Source organism: Strix aluco, chromosome 33 (assembly GCF_031877795.1).
Source record: "Strix aluco isolate bStrAlu1 chromosome 33, bStrAlu1.hap1, whole genome shotgun sequence".
NCBI lineage: Eukaryota > Metazoa > Chordata > Aves > Strigiformes > Strigidae > Strix > Strix aluco.
The window spans coordinates 2,517,831-2,533,669 of NC_133963.1; the positions used below are offsets into that span (position 1 = coordinate 2,517,831).

General features: G+C 64.1%; 3 protein-coding genes across 5 annotated transcripts; 2 read left to right on the plus strand and 1 right to left on the minus strand.

The window, feature by feature from the left end:
- Positions 1-213: 213 nt before the first annotated feature.
- On the minus strand, positions 214-3,394 carry PAF1 (PAF1 homolog, Paf1/RNA polymerase II complex component). Its single transcript, XM_074809989.1, is given in 10 exon segments — positions 214-496; positions 498-672; positions 775-862; positions 965-1,070; positions 1,624-1,734; positions 1,836-1,939; positions 2,161-2,294; positions 2,542-2,763; positions 2,942-3,027; positions 3,189-3,394. Coding segments are annotated over 10 exon segments (1,218 nt in total). The 5' UTR covers positions 3,239-3,394; the 3' UTR covers positions 214-354.
- A 64-nt stretch (positions 3,395-3,458) lies between these two features.
- Positions 3,459-4,604, plus strand: MED29 (mediator complex subunit 29). The gene is made up of 4 exons (XM_074809990.1): positions 3,459-3,623; positions 3,879-3,937; positions 4,071-4,155; positions 4,377-4,604. The coding sequence occupies exons 1-4, from the start codon at positions 3,459-3,461 to the stop codon at positions 4,602-4,604; spliced, it is 537 nt and encodes a 178-aa protein (XP_074666091.1).
- A 627-nt stretch (positions 4,605-5,231) lies between these two features.
- SUPT5H (SPT5 homolog, DSIF elongation factor subunit) lies at positions 5,232-15,407 on the plus strand. 3 transcript variants are annotated; one of them, XM_074810087.1, is made up of 30 exons: positions 5,233-5,371; positions 5,636-5,732; positions 5,828-5,987; positions 6,073-6,138; positions 6,613-6,624; positions 6,761-6,830; positions 6,925-6,993; positions 7,096-7,161; positions 7,364-7,394; positions 7,485-7,553; positions 7,635-7,886; positions 7,974-8,063; positions 8,384-8,454; positions 8,587-8,692; positions 8,818-8,911; positions 8,994-9,130; positions 9,226-9,381; positions 9,483-9,629; positions 9,796-9,942; positions 10,476-10,601; positions 10,722-10,806; positions 10,886-10,990; positions 11,106-11,208; positions 11,545-11,672; positions 12,265-12,370; positions 13,475-13,633; positions 13,866-14,034; positions 14,445-14,648; positions 14,749-14,844; positions 15,061-15,407. In XM_074810087.1, exons 2-30 carry the CDS (start codon positions 5,652-5,654, stop codon positions 15,202-15,204), a joined length of 3,249 nt encoding a protein of 1,082 aa, XP_074666188.1. In that variant the 5' UTR covers positions 5,233-5,371; positions 5,636-5,651; the 3' UTR covers positions 15,205-15,407. The 3 variants fall into 3 exon arrangements, 2 of the variants coding, with proteins under 2 accessions (XP_074666188.1, XP_074666189.1); XM_074810088.1 differs by lacking the exon at positions 6,613-6,624; XR_012621232.1 differs by lacking the exons at positions 12,265-12,370; positions 15,061-15,407 and having other exon boundaries at positions 5,232-5,371.
- The last annotated feature ends 432 nt before the right edge of the window (positions 15,408-15,839 follow it).

Here is a 15,839-nt window from a genome sequence, read left to right on the forward strand (position 1 = left end):
TGCTCAGGCTGAGCTGCTCCATCAGCTTCCCGGGCACCGACATCAAGCTGACAGGCCTGTAATTTCCCGGATCATCCTTCTGACCCTTCTTATCTCTGGGCGTCACGTTGGCCAGTTTCCAATCTCTCAGGACCTCTCTGAAACACCCCCCAGGGTGCTGCGGCGGGGGGAATCAGGGTGTCTGGGTGTCGCGGCCCTTCAAGGTAAAAAACGTTATTTTAGATACATTTTATTATGAATAACTTTTGTTACAACTATGGCTGGTAACCATCACTACATTATTAAAGAGAAAAAAAAAAACAACAAACCCAAAGTGCCTGGTTTTTACCCCAAAATAGGGATGGGGGGGGCAGGTCAGTTGCTGGAGGAGTTGGAGGCGTTGCTGGGGCTCAGGCGGGGGCAGCGGGGGCTGTAGGGGGGCCCCCCCTCGCTTCCCCCCACCTCAGACTCTTCCTCCTCTTCATCGCTGCTGAAAATCTCCTCCTGGTCGCGAGCAGCCCCCCTGGCCACCTTCCTCTTCCTCCTCCTCTTCCTCATCTTCAGCCTCATCGTCTTCCTCACTGCAGGCCGAGCCCCCCCCGCCCCGCTCGCTGCTGCTCCCGGAGCCTTCGGCCTCCTCCTCCTCACCACTCGCTCCCCCTTCGCTCTCGCTGCCTTTCTCACACTCTTCGTCTGGAGAAGGAGGAAGAGGAGGAGGGGACAAGATTATGGGGGGTTGTGGGGGGGCCCACAACACTCTGGCCCCCTCCCGGGGATCCCCCCCCCACCCCGTACATTATCCCACCGCCTCCTTCTCAGCCTCCATCTCCTCCTCTTCCTCCTCCTCAGGCTCGTCGTTCTCCAGCTGTGCCCTCTGCACTTCCTGGGGGGGTCAGAAAATGGGGGGGTCAACCAGATGCCTGGGTCCCCTCTGCATCCCAGGGGGGTTGGCAGGGGGTCCCCAATACCACACACCCCCCCATACCTGAGTTTCCAGCTCCTTCTCGTTCATGTCGCGGTGTTTCACCACCAGCACCGCGTTGGTGCCCAACTGCACCCCCGCCCGCGCCCGCTGCTTGCTCAGCTGCACCCTGAGGAAAGGGGAGGGGGTCAGGCACCCTTGGGACCCCCCCCAGACCCTTCCCAGCACCCCCCAGGTCCCTCCCAAATCCCCTGACCCTGCCTCACCCCCACCCCACCCCTGGACTCCCCCCTGCCAGATCCTGAAGCTTGTGTTGTGTGTCCCCCCCTGCCCAAATCGACCCCCCCCAGTGTCCTGGCAGGCAGGGAGGGGGGGGGGGGGGGGGGGTGGCGGCTCAAGCACCCATAGGGACCCCCCAATGCCCCCCAGACCCCTCCCAAATTCCCCAGACCCCACCTGAACCCCCCCCCCCTCCAAGACCCTGAACTCCCCACCCAGACTCCAAACTCACCCCCCCTGCCCAAATCCACCCACCCCAGGGACCCCCCCAGTGTTCTGGCTGGCGGGGGGGGGGCGGGGCTCAAGCACCCATAGGGACCCCCCAGGACCCCCCTGCAGCCCCCGGACTCCCAAGATCCCCCAGACCCCAAACTCCACCCCCCAAGTATAAGGGCCCCCCAAGCTTTAGGGGGCCCCCCCAGCTATAGGGGACCCTCCCACACACATCCTCGGGGGCGTAATCCATCTCCTCCTCCTGGTCCCGCTTCCGCAGCGTCTCCTCCACCGGTAAGAAATAAGCCATGAACTGGTACCCTTTCTCGTCCATCATCCCCCTGCGGGCAGGAAGGGGTTAAAAGGGGTGTGGGGAAGGGACACAGGACACAAAGACCCCCCAAAAAATGTGGGGGGGTGTCCCCCCCTCTTTTCCAAGCACCTGATCATGGCCTGGGGCATCATCTCCAGCGCAGCCGGGCCGCTCGTGTCCTCGGGCGCTGGGTCCGAGTCGAAGATGACTTGGGCGCAGGGGTTGATCCACATCTTGGGGGGAGCAAAAAAAAAGGGGGTTTGGGGGCAAAAAGGGGGTGTTGAGGGGGGGCAACACCCCCACAACCACCCCCCCACATCTTGAAAATCACCGTTCTGCCACCAAAAGTGCCCTCTCCACCTCAGATTCCCCTTGGAAGGGGGTTTCTGTGCCTCAGTTTCCCCTGTGGGACAGTGTCATGGAAACAGGGGGGATTTGCGGTGTGTCCCCCCACTCGGTGTGATTTGGGGGTGCCATGTGCCCCCTCCAGCTCGGTTTTGGGGGTGTCCCCTGCCCGGTACCTCTTGGAGCTGGTGGGTGCTTGGATTTCCTCCTCCAGCAGCTTCTCATCCGCCGGGTCGAGGAGCACTGTGCGGGGTGGGAACACACGGGGAAATCTGGCTCCTCACTTCCGCTGTTGGGGTCTCCCCACAATTTTGGGGTTCCCCACAGGGTTGGGGTGTCCCCCCCCTCAATTTTTGGGTCCCCCCAACCCCAACTGGCAGCTCAGCCCCTTGGGGGAGCTCCCGGGGTGTCCCTCAGCCCTGGGGTGGCTGCACCCATCCCCTATGGGTACCCCCCCCACCCCAATCTGGGGTGTCCCCAGACCCCCCACCGGTGGGGTCGATGCGGTAGGTGTCGGGGTTGATGAGGTCGATGGTGACGCCCAGGTCGGGCTCCGTCAGCAGGTCGTGTTTGTGCTGCTTCTCCAGTGACGTCGCCTTGTACTGCACAAATCGGGGCACGTTCAGGCACCCCAAAACACCCTCCGAAAACCCAAAAGCTCCCAAACCCCGCCCAAAATACCCCCAACCGCCCAAAACACCCACCAAAAAAACTCAAACCTCCCCAAAACACCCCCCAAAACACACACACGCTATGATGTCATAACAGCACCCCCACGCGCTATGACGTCATCAGGGAGCCCCACCCTTGCGCCATGATGTCACAAGAGGACGCAGGCACACACCCCCCCCCCCCCCGTATGCTATGATGTCATGAGAGGACCCCGACACCCAGAACCACCCCCCAGGTGCGCTGTGACGTCAGGGAGGGACACTGGTTGCGTGTGCGCTGTGACGTCACGATGGCACACGAGTGTCTGGGACCCCCAAACCCCCCACGGGCGTTATGACGTCACGAGGGCCCCCCCCCCAGGTCTCCACCACCCCGTCCCGGAGCGTGTGACATCACGAGGGGACCCAGACCGTCCGGTCCCCTCCCTCCCCCCCGTCGTGACGTCAGGCCCATGACGGCCCGTACCTGTGGCCCGGCTCCTCCCGCTGCGCCTGTGTCTGGATAGTGGGAGCCATGGCGGGGCCGGGGCCGGGCCCTGCGCAGGCACGGAGAGGGCAACTACATCCGGGCCGCGCCAGGACCCCTCGTCCTGACGTCACTGCCCGGCGCGCGGGGCCGGCCGGGAGCCGAAGCCAGGCGCGCGCTGGGAAGATGGCGGCGCCCCCGCAACCGCCGCCAACGGGGCCGGGCCCAGGCCCGGGCCCGGCCGCCGCTCCCGCACCGCCGCCGCCGCCTATGCCCGCCGCCCCCGGGCCGGGAGCAGTACCGGGGCAGGCTCCGGGGCCGGGGCAGCCCCCGGGGCCGTCGCTGCCGGCGCAGGTGGCGGCTGCGCAGGCGCAGGACTTCGACCCGGTGCAGCGGTTCCGCCTCCTGATCCCGCAACTGAAGGAGAGCCTGCAGGTGGGCGGGGCCTACGGCGGCGGTGGGCGGGGCCGACATGGCGGGGCGTTCTGATGCTACGCGGGGGCGGGGCCTGACGCCGAGAGTGGGCGGGGCTACCGCCCCAGGGGGCGCGGTGCTGGGAAGGGCCAGGACCGGCCGCGACCCCCCCAAAATGGGTCACCGCTGCCGGGTGACACGCGTGGGGCCGCGTGTGTGTGTCCCCACCCCCCGGCGTGGCCGTGTCCCCCTGACCCCTTCCCCCCCCTTCCGCAGACCCTGATGAAAGTGGCAGCACAGAACCTGGTGCAGAACTCCAGCATCGACAACGGGCAGTGAGTGACCGTCCCCCGATATCCCCCATCTCAGTGCCCCCCAGCGCCCCCCAGTCCCTTCCCCGAGTTCCCCAGTGTCCCTGCCACACCGTGGGGGGGCGGCAGTGGTGCTGACAGGGGCCCCCCCTCGCAGGAAGAGCGCCGACGGAGCCCTGCAGCGCTTCGACAAGAGTCTGGAGGAGTTTTACGCCCTCTGCGACCAGCTGGAGCTCTGCCTTGTGAGTCACAACCCCCCTGAGCCCCCTCCCGCTGTCCCTGTCCCCCCGCAGCGTGGTCCCCACACCCCCAGTGACATTGTTGCCCCCCCCAAACCCCAGTCCCCTTAGCACCATCCTCACCCTGCTGTCCCATCCCTGCCCCCCCAATCTTGTCCCCTCTGCTGTGTGTGTCCTCTCCGCAATGACCCCCAACATGTGTGTGTGTGTCCCTCCCCCCACAGCGCCTGGCCCACGAGTGCCTCTCGCAGAGCTTCGACAGCGCCAAACACGCCCCCGCCCTGGTGCCGGCAGCCCCCAAAGGTGAGGGGGGGGCAGGTGAGACCCTCCCCTACACCCAATACCTGCCCCTCATCAAGGCCCAGATCGCCGGCGCCAAGGACATCCACAACGCTCTGCTGGAGGGGGCCAACAAAATCACCGGCAAGCTGCCCCCCCCGGGGGGGCCCTGAGTGTTTTGGGGGTCCCCACAGAGGTCATGGACTCCCCCCAAAACTTCCCACGGTGGTCTGGGGGTGAATATGGGGGGTTTGGGGGGTCTTGGTACCATGTGCAGAGGTCTGAGTGCAAGCGTGCTGTGTGGAGGGGTGCTGATCCCCCCCCCGCTGCAGCAGGATTTTTGAAACACACACCCCCCCCCTAAAACTCCCACAGGGATCAGAAGGCGACTTGGGGGGTCCTGCTGCGCAGCGTGGGGTCTGAGCGTGGAAATGGGGGGCCCAGTGTAGGGTTTGGAGGTGCTGACCCCCGCGGGGGGGGACGGAATTGGGAAGGGGGGGACGTGGGGGTGCTGGACCCCCTAGTTTTGTTGGGCAAATGCCTGGATTTTGGTGAATAAACTGGTTTTTTTCTGATATCGGCTCCTCTGTACTCATGGGGGGACCCAGGGGGGTGGTTACCCCAGTTTTGGGGGGTAAACGCCTGGGTTTTGGTGAATAAACTTTTTTCTCTGATATCGGCCGCGTGACGTCGCTCCCCCGCCGCGCCCCAGTGCGCTCGCGGCCTTCGCGCCGCGGGATTTGACCCTCGCGCGCCGCCGTCGCGCGCCGCCGCTGAGGGGCGGGTGACCGCGGTCGGGGCTGCGCCCCCGTCACGTGACGCCGGAGCGGCTCTCGCGAGACGAGGCGGCCGGAGCGGGACCGGTAGCGAGGCCCTGCCGGGCCGAGGCCGCAGCCGACAGCGGGGCCGGGGCCTAGAGCGGAGCCGCCGTCCCGTGCGGGTAAGGAGGCGGCGGCGGCGGGGTCCCCCCAGAGATCGCCCCCCCTGCTGGGGCCAGATCTGGGGCTTAGGCCTCTGGTGAGGGGCTGCCCGGGGCGGCCTGTGTCCCCTCCCCCGCCGGGGCACCCCCATATTACACGCCCAGACCCCTTTTCCCACCCCCCGCCCCCCCCCAGAACACCCCCAGACCCCCCTGCCCAACCCCCAGGACACCCCCGACCCCCCCGCCCGTCCCCCCGGGACACCCCCATTTCCCACCCCCCAGACCCCCCAGCGCCGCCATGTCGGACAGCGACGACAGCAACTTCTCGGAGGACGAGAGCGAGCGCAGCAGCGAGGCTGAGGAGGCTGAGGAGAACGAGGTGAGGCTGAAGGCTACAACTAGTGGGGGGGGGGGGGTGTGCGTGTGTGCTCTTCCTCACTCACACCCCCCCCCCCCCCCCCCAAAACTCCCTAGGCCGAGGAGGAGCGTGCCAGCGCTGCTGGCAGCGAGAAGGAGGAAGCTGAGGAGGAGGAGGAAGAAGAAGAGGAGGAGTATGATGAGGAGGAGGAGGAGGAAGATGACGACCGACCAGCCAAGAAGCCGCGCCATGGCGGTTTCATCCTGGATGAGGCTGGTGAGCTGGGGGGGCCGTGGGGGTGTTGGGGGGGTTGCTCCTGCCCCCCCACCCCAGCCTCACTCACCTCCCTGACCCCCCCTAGATGTGGATGACGAGTACGAGGATGAGGACCAGTGGGAGGACGGGGCCGAGGACATCCTGGAGAAAGGTGAGGAGAGTCCCCACACTGCTTTGGGGGCTCCGTGGGGCTTGGGGGGGGGGGGCGGGCCTTTGGGGCCCCCCTCCAGCTCCCTTCCCCATCCTGGAGGCCGGAGGAAGAGGATGGAAGCGCAGCCCCACAGTGGTGTGGCTCTGGGGGGGGCCAACCCCTGCCTTCCAGCTCTTACCCTCCCTCCCAGGCCCCTTTCCCCCCTCCAAAACTCACCACTTGGGGGGGGCGGGAGGGATGGCGCGTCTGTCTGTCCGTCCCTCCGTCCCCGTGTCCTTCCGCTCAGCACATCTCATCCGCGCTCGCCTGGGGTTTTTATTTTGCTTTTACTTCCCCCCCTGCTCCCCGTCCTTTTCCCTCCCTGTGCCACCGTCTGAATTTTGATTCCTTCCCCTTTGTTCCCCCCTCACCCGCGGGTGGTTTTGCCGCTATTATTTGCTCCATCCTCCACCGCCACTCCTTGTTCCCGAGCAGAAGAGATCGAAGGTAAGCCCAAATCACCCCCCCACACCCCCCTCCCCACATTTCCATCTGTCCCCCAACTCCGGGGCCAAGCCCACTCTCCACCCCCCCCCCCCCATCCCCCCGCGGGCGACATCTCAACCCTTCCTCTTCCTCGTAGCTTCCAACATCGATAACGTGGTGCTGGATGAAGATCGTTCCGGCGCTCGGCGGCTGCAAAACCTCTGGAGGTGATGGTGGCTCCGTCCGTGTGTCCGGCTGTCCGGCGGGGCGGTGGGGGCTGCACTGACGCCTTCCCCCCCCCATTCTTTTTTCCTTCCCCAGGGACCAACGCGAGGAGGAGCTGGGCGAGTATTACATGAAAAAATACGCCAAGTCCTCAGTGGGAGAAACGTGAGTCCCCGTCCTCGTCCCCAGCGCAATGCGGAGCAGCTGCCCCCATCTCCCCACCGGTTCTTATGTTGTATTTTTATAATTTTCCCTCTGTTTTTTTAGCATTTACGGTGGCTCCGATGAGCTCTCGGATGACATCACACAGCAGCAGCTGCTGCCTGGAGTCAAGTGAGTCCCCCGGAGTGGGGCGGGGGGGAACCCCACATGGTTTTGGGGGTGGGGAAAAACCTCATGTGGTTGGGGGGGGGAAAAAACCTCATGTGGTTTGCGGGGCTGGGGGGGGGGGAAACCTATGTGGTTTTGGAGGAAAAAAGGAGCAAATTGGGACGAGCCACCCTGTACCAGCGTTTTTTTCTCTGCCCCCATGCAGGGACCCCAATCTTTGGACTGTGAAGTGCAAGGTGGGTTTTTGGAGGGGGGGGTTGTGCAGAGCAGAGCTTGGTGTGAAGAGGCGGGGGCAACGTACCCTAAAACGTGTTTTTTGTCCCCAGATCGGCGAGGAGCGCACCACAGCCGTCGCTCTGATGCGGAAATTCATCGCTTACCAGTTCACCGACACGGTGAGGCCGTTGGGGAACTGGCGGGGGCGGGGGAGTGGTGGGAGCAGCAGGGTGTCCCCAACGTGTCCCCTTGTCCTCCAGCCCCTGCAGATCAAATCGGTGGTGGCCCCCGAGCACGTCAAGGGTTACATCTACGTGGAGGCCTACAAACAGACGCACGTCAAGCAGGCGATCGAGGGGGTGGGCAACCTGCGCATGGGCTACTGGAACCAGCAGATGGTTCCCATCAAGGAGATGACCGACGTCCTCAAAGTGGTCAAAGAAGTCACCAACCTCAAACCCAAATCTTGGGTGCGCCTCAAAAGGGGGATCTACAAAGATGACATCGCCCAGGTGAGGAGGGGAAGGAAACGGGGACGCTGCGGTGGACAGGGGCGGGGACACGCAGCCAGCTCACCCCCCGGCGGTTGTGCCCCTCAGGTGGATTACGTCGAGCCCAGCCAGAACCAGATTTCCCTCAAAATGATCCCCCGCATCGACTTCGACCGCATCAAAGCCCGCATGAGCTTGGTAAGGGGATCCCCGCCGGGATGGCGCTGGCACCCCTGGCCACCTCTGAAGGGTCTGGGGTGGCCCTCAGGGACCCCCCAAGGGGTCTGGGTGGCCCCCTGACGGGTCTGGGTGGCCCTCGGGGATGCCCTGAGGGGTCAGGGTGGCCCCCCAAGGAGTCTGGGTGGCCCTCAGGGACCCCCCGAGAGGTCTGGGTGGCCCTCAGGGACCCTCTGAAGGGTCAGGATGGCCCTTAGGGCCTCCCCGAGGGGACGGTGCTGGCACCCCCAGCCCCGCCGTCTCTCTTTGCTCACCTCCCTGCTGCCCCCCTCCCCCCACAGAAGGACTGGTTTGCCAAGAGGAAGAAATTCAAGCGACCCCCACAGCGGCTTTTCGACGCCGAGAAGATTCGGTAGGTGATTGCGACATCAGACGTGGCCCAAAAAGGTCCCCCCCGGCAGAGCTGCTATCGCGGAGGGGGGGCTTTTGACCCTTTTGGGGGGTGCTTCTGCCCACCCAAGGGGTGATTCGGGTTTTGCCCCAGGTCCCTGGGAGGTGACGTGGCGTCCGACGGCGACTTTCTCATCTTTGAAGGCAACCGCTACAGCCGCAAGGGATTCCTCTTCAAGAGCTTCGCCATGTCGGCCGTGGTGAGCGCCACCGCTGGGGTTTAAACCCAAAACTCACCGTTTTTCCCCCCAAACCGCTTCCTTTCTAACGCCAAGGGGCGTTGGGTGACTCCTCAGCAGCAACGTTTTCCATCCTATCTCGGCAGATAACGGAGGGGGTGAAGCCCACCCTGTCCGAGCTGGAGAAGTTCGAGGACCAGCCCGAAGGCATCGACCTGGAGGTGGTGACGGAGAGCACAGGTAAGTGGGTGCCACCCCCATGTCCCTGTCACCCCCTGCCTGTGGCGCTGTACCCTCACTGTCCCCCCCCTCCCACACCCAGGGAAGGAACGAGAGCACAACTTCCAGCCCGGTGACAACGTGGAGGTGTGCGAGGGCGAGCTGATCAACCTGCAAGGCAAAATCCTCAGCGTCGACGGCAACAAAATCACCATCATGCCCAAACACGAGGATTTGAAGGTCGAGGAGTCCCCGGGGAGCAACGACGGCCCCCCCCAGGGACACCCCCAGCCCCTTTTCCCCGTGCTCATGGTGGGTTTTTTTTCCTTCCCCAGGACATGTTGGAGTTCCCGGCTCAGGAGCTGCGGAAATATTTCAAGATGGGCGACCACGTCAAAGTGATCGCGGGGCGTTTCGAGGGCGACACGGGGCTGATCGTGAGAGTGGAGGAAAACTTTGTTATCCTTTTCTCCGACCTCACCATGCACGAGGTATTTGGGGGGTGAAATGTTCACGTCCTGACCCGAAACAGGCTGTTTTTTGGGGGGAAAAGGAGGGGAAACGGCTGCATTCTCACGCTTCTCACCCCCAGCTCAAAGTTCTGCCCCGGGACCTGCAGCTCTGCTCGGAGACAGCGTCTGGTGTGGATGTTGGGGGCCAGCACGAGTGGGGCGAGCTGGTGCAGCTGGACCCCCAAACTGTGGGTGTCATCGTCCGCCTGGAGCGAGAGACCTTCCAGGTGAGTCCCAGCTCCCCGGGGACGCCGGGAAGAGCCGCATCTGTGTCCCAGTTGGGGTTTTCTCGTGCTCAGAGCTGTGCCTTTTACCCTGGAGCAAGCGGGGAGGGGGGTGTCCCAGTTTTTGGCTGCCCCCCGCCAGTCTCCCAGCCTCTTGCTGTCCCTGCAGGTGCTAAACATGTATGGGAAGGTGGTGACAGTGCGGCACCAGGCTGTCACCAGGAAGAAGGACAATCGCTTCGCTGTGGCCCTCGACTCGGAGCAGAACAACATCCACGTCAAGGACATCGTCAAAGTCATCGACGGGCCGCACTCGGTAGGGGCTTCTGGGGTTTGAGGGGGGGGTCCGGGGTGGGGGGGAGGGGCAACAGGCCCCTCCTGGTGCTCGGAAGGTTCCCAGGGCTGTTCTGGGTCTGTCCCTGCTTCGGGGACCATCCCTGGGGTGAGCTGGGCACCATGGGGGGGTCCTTGGTGTATTTGGTGTCCCTCCTGGCACTGAGGGGACACCAGGTCCCCCCTGGGTATGTCCCTGCTTCGGGGACCATCCCTGGGGTGAGCTGAGCACCACGGGGGGGTCCTTGATGTATTTGGTGTCCCTCCTGGCACTGAGGGGACACCAGGTCCCCCCTGGGTCTGTCCCTGCTTTGGGGACACTCCCTGCTGCGGGCTGGGCACCATGGCGGGGGTCCGTGGTGTATTTGGGGTCCCTCTCGCATCCTTCCCAGCACTGAGGGGGACACTGGATCCCTCCCAGCACCCCTCCTGGGTCCTTCCCATTGTTGGGGTCACCTTGGGGCTTGTCCCCCCCCTTTTTCCCAGGGCATAACTCCCCCCTTTTTCCCGGGGCAGGGCCGCGAGGGGGAGATCCGGCACCTTTTCCGGGGCTTCGCTTTCCTGCACTGCAAGAAGCTGGTGGAAAACGGTGGAATGTTCGTCTGCAAAACCCGGCACCTAGTCCTGGCGGGGGGCTCCAAGGTGAGGGACACCCCCAGGGACTGCCAGGGAGGGCTGCAGCCCCCCAACTTCCCTGCAGCCCCCCCAGTTTTTCCGCTGCTCCCCCCCACTCCAAGCGCTGTTTTCTCTCCCCTCTCGCAGCCGCGGGACGTCACCAACTTCACCGTGGGGGGCTTCGCCCCTATGAGCCCCCGTATCAGCAGCCCGATGCACCCCAGTGGGGCTGGTGAGTGGTTGGGGGTGTCCCCGAGGCCACGGGGGTGTCCCTAAGGACCCCCCCCCAAGCCTTTATCCCGATCCTACAGGCCAACGTGGTGGTTTTGGCGGCGGCGGCATGAGCCGTGGCCGCGGGCGGCGGGATAACGACCTCATTGGGCAGACGGTCCGCATCTCCCAAGGACCCTACAAAGGTGGGGGCACCTTCCAGCGGGGCTCTGGGTGCCTGTTTGTACCCCCAAACAGAAGAGGGGGAGGCCTCGGGGATGCCTGGACCCCCCCTCTTTGAGCCCCCATCCCGCCCCACAGGTTACATTGGGGTGGTGAAGGATGCGACGGAGTCGACGGCTCGTGTGGAGCTGCACTCCACCTGCCAGACCATCTCGGTGGACCGCCAGCGCCTGACCACCGTGTGAGTGCGGGGGACAGGGACCCCGTGAGGCGTCAGGGTGGCCCTCAGGGACCCCGTGAGGCGTCAGGGTGGCCCTCAGGGACCCTCTGAAGGGTCAGGGTGGCCCTTAGGGACCCTCTGAAGGGTCAGGGTGGCCCTCAGGGACCCCCTGAGAGATCAGGGTGGCCCTCAAGGACCCCTCGAGGGGTCTGGGTGGCCCTCAGGGGTGGTGAGGTTTGGGCCAGCACCTCCCCTGCGGGTGGGTGACACCCACAGACACAAGCAGGGCTTTTTTAGGGGGTCTGTGCCCCCCCAGGCACCGTGTCCCTCTCCCCTGACACCCCTGTGTCCCTGCAGGGGCTCACGCCGCCCGGGTGGGATGACATCAGCCTACGGGCGCACCCCAATGTACGGCTCCCAGACCCCCATGTACGGCTCTGGCTCCCGCACCCCCATGTACGGCTCACAGACCCCCCTGCACGACGGTGAGTGGCACCGGGGGGGGACTTCGGGGATTGGGGCACCCTGGGGACACAGAGGGGACATTGGGGTGGCCTGGGAGGTGGACTGGGATGAGATGGGACATTGGGGGGACACAGCGGGATGGAGGGAACGAGGATTGGGGGGACCTGGAGGGTTTTGGGGGGACCCCAGGGACAGAGGGGACAAGGATTAGGGCGACACAGAGCGGACATTGGGGTGGCCCAGGGGATGGACTGGAATGAGATGGGATGTTGAGGGAATATGGCGGGATGGAGGGAACGGGGATTAGGGGGATCTTGGGGGACATGGAGGGGTTTGGGGTGACACAGGGGTGGAGGGGACAGGGATTGGGGACACACAGAGGGGAAACTGGGGTGACTTGAAGGGGGATGGACCAGGCTGAGATGGCACTTTGGGGGACACAGAGGTGACAGGGCTGAAGTAGGACACAGAGAAGGGGGGGCTCAGAGGGGTCCCCTCAGCCAAAGGGGGGCTCGGGGAGGCGTCCCCCAGCCAAAGGGGGGGCTCTTGGGGGTCCCCCCAGCCAAAGGGGGCTCAGGGGAGCCTGACGGAGCCGCCGGGTGCCCCTGGCAGGCAGCCGCACGCCGCACTACGGCTCGCAGACGCCGCTGCACGACGGCAGCCGCACGCCCGCCCAGAGCGGCGCCTGGGACCCCAACAACCCCAACACCCCCTCCAGGTAGGGCCGGGGGGGTCCCCCGTTTAACAGGGGGGTCCCCCATCACCGGTGTTGCGTTTAGGGTAGGAGATGAATTTGGTGAGAGATAAATCCCCTTGGGTTCTAGCCGGCCCTCAGCGGTCAGAGGGGCGAGGGGCGGCTGGACTTACCCCTTCATAGGTATTACATTCTGTTGGGATTAATACACCAGCTGGGCCCGTGACTGTAAGTCTGACCCGGCCCGAGCAGGCACTCGGGAGAAACCGTCAGGTTCACCAACAGGACGGTTTATTTTCAGGCAACATCTACAGATTCTTGAAGATTGCCTGCGATAAATGCACAAACCGCAGGTTGGCTCTAGAGCACGACACACAAAAAGAGAAAGCAAACCAAACCGATGGCAATCACACACACACAGTCCCGGGGACACACTCGGGTGGCCCAGGGGATCTTACCAAAGGGCGTCCCCTCTGGGGGGGGAGAGCACAAACCCGTCCGTCTGTCCCTCCGGTTTGGGGTCGGATTATCGTCCCTCCCAGGCAGGTACAGACTTGGGGTACTATTTACTGTAGTAGGCGCGGTGAGCGGGGGGACTGGAGTCAAATCGTTATTCTATCATTAATAACAGAATTAGTTTCGTGGTGCCAAGGGGCACGGCGGGTTTTTGTGGGGAAAAGAGAGAGGGCGGGAAGCAGGGTCGGCTTGGTACGGCGGGTGCAGCTTGTGTGGGAAGAAGGGAGGATGAGGCACAGAGCTGGCGGGTTGCTACAAAAAATCCTATTTCGAGGGAACCGAGCAGAACAGGAGATAAATCTGCCCTTGAGGGAAAGGATGGGACCGCACGGCCTGCACCTCGCTTCGCATTCCTCCTTGGCGCCACACCAACCACAAATCACTGGACCATCGCCCCCAACCCCCCCGTCCTGTGTTTATTCTGGGCACTCGCTGTCAAGGAAAACGTCTCACTGCTGGGAATTTCTCACTGTTTTGCTCTTTTGCCTTCCTCACACTTCCCATACCCAATTTCCAATACCCAATTTCCAATACCTAACAACCGGGATGGCCCCTTTCTGGGGTCCCTGCACTGTGACGATGACACTTGTCCGTTTCCCCCCGCCCCCATAGGGCCGACGAGGACTTCGAGTACGGCTTCGACGATGAGCCCACGCCCTCGCCGCAGGGCTACGGGGGTACCCCGAACCCCCAAACCCCCGGGTACCCGGACCCCTCGTCCCCCCAAGTCAACCAGCCCTACAACCCTCAGACCCCAGGCACGCCGGCCATGTGAGTGTCCCCCCCCTACCCCCCAGCATGCTCTGGGGGACCCCCAACTGCTCCTCTGGGGCAGGGGGATTGTGCTCCTGGGGGACCCCAAACCTCAGCCCTGGGTGCAAACTGTGCCCCCAGGCTGCAGTGTTGGCCCGGGAGGACCCCAAATCCTCCAACCCCATCCCCAGAGCCCCCCCCAAATTGTGCTCTGGGGGTGCCAGCTCTCCTACCCCCCCCCACCCAACAGGTACAACACAGACCAGTTCTCGCCCTATGCCGTCCCCTCACCGCAGGGCTCCTACCAGCCCAGCCCCAGCCCCCAGAGCTACCACCAAGTGGCCCCCAGCCCTGTGGGCTACCAGAACACCCACTCGCCGGCCAGCTACCACCCCACGCCGTCACCCATGGCTTACCAGGTACCCCCCAGCCACCCTGTAGCTCTCTTAAACTCCCTCATAGCCCCCCACAACCCCCATATAACCCCTCATCTCCCCCTACAACCCCCATAGTCCTCGTAGACACACTATAGCCCCCCCCAAACTTCCTCATAGACCCCTACACCCCCCAAAACTCCCACATAGCCCCATATAACCCCCTAAATGCCCTCACCACTCCCCCTACAAGCCTCGACACCCATATAACCCCCTAAATCCCCTCATAGTCACTCTGCACCCTCCTAAACTCCCTACAAACCCCGGTAACTCCCCTTGTAGCCCCCATACACCCCTCTGAACTCCCTACAACCCCCCAAACCCTCTCATAGCCCCATTATGACCCCCAAACCCCTCCTTGTAGCCCCCCAACACCGCTTTCTCTCTCTCCCCAGGCCAGCCCCAGCCCCAGCCCCGTGGGCTACAGCCCCATGACCCCTGGGGCCCCCTCCCCGGGGGGGTACAACCCCCACACCCCTGGCTCGGGGATCGAGCAGAGCTCCAGCGACTGGGTGACCACCGACATCCAGGTGAAGGTCCGTGACTCCTACCTGGACAGTCAGGCGGTGGGACAGACCGGCGTCATCCGCAGCGTCACGGTGAGACCCCCCTGTCCCGGGGGGGGTGGTTTTGGGGCAGGGAGGGGGTAACACACATGGTGATGCTGATCTTCCACCCCTCTTTTTATTGTTTTTATAGGGCGGGATGTGCTCCGTCTACCTGAAGGACAGCGAGAAGGTGGTGAGCATCTCCAGTGAGCACCTGGAGCCCGTCACCCCCACCAAGAGCAACAAGGTAGGGCCCCCCCCCCCAGCCCCATCCTTTATCTTGGGCCCCCCAACACTCCCCCCACCACCGCATGCTCCTTTGGGGACCTTCTAGATCCCCTCAGGTGCTACCCCAGCCCCCCTGGGACCTCCCCACAACCCCTCTGGTGCCCTCCCAGCACCCCTGGGACCCCCCACCAGCCCCCTCAAGGCCCACTCTCCCCCCATTTGCCCCCCACCTCAGGTCAAGGTGATCCTGGGGGAGGACCGTGAAGCCACTGGGATCCTGCTCAGCATCGATGGGGAGGATGGGATCGTCCGCATGGATTTAGAGGAACAGCTTAAGATCCTCAACCTCCGCTTCCTCGGCAAACTGCTGGAGGCTTGAGGGGGACCCCCTGTGCCCCCCTCACTCCTCCCCCCTGTTGCCCCCCGTTTTCTTTCTACACACCTGGTTATTTTCCCCGTTTCTTTCTACACACCCGTTTTTTTTCCCCCGGTTTCCTCCTACACACCCGGTATTTTCCCCCTGTTCAGTGTTGCTGGTTGTAACAAGGTTTAGTTGTCAAATAAACGCCCGTGGGTGCAGCACCCCCTCTTCTGTGCTGCCTTCTGGGGGGGCCTGTAAAGCTTGGGGGGTGGGTGTGTGTGTGTGAACCAGGGCCCCTGTGCCCCACAGGGCTGGGGAAAGGGGTTACTCTGCCCCCCGGGGGGCGGAGAGAGGGTTGAAGCGGGACCCGCGGGGGGGTGGGGGGTGTTGAACCGGGACCCCGCTCCGGGGCGGGGGCTGAAGCCTCTTCAGCGCCGGCCGCGCACATGCTGCACCCTTACAGCCCGCCTCCGCTTCCGCCTCCTCCTCTCATTGGCTCTCCGACGCTGGCCCCGCCTCCCCGCCGCCGCCATTGGCCAGCAGCCGCGCAGCCATTGGTGGCCGGCCCTCAGTCCCCGCCCCTCGCGTCTTGCTCCCGCCCCGTTTCTCCCGTGTTGCCGCCGCTCATTGGCTGGAAGCACAGCGAGGGGATT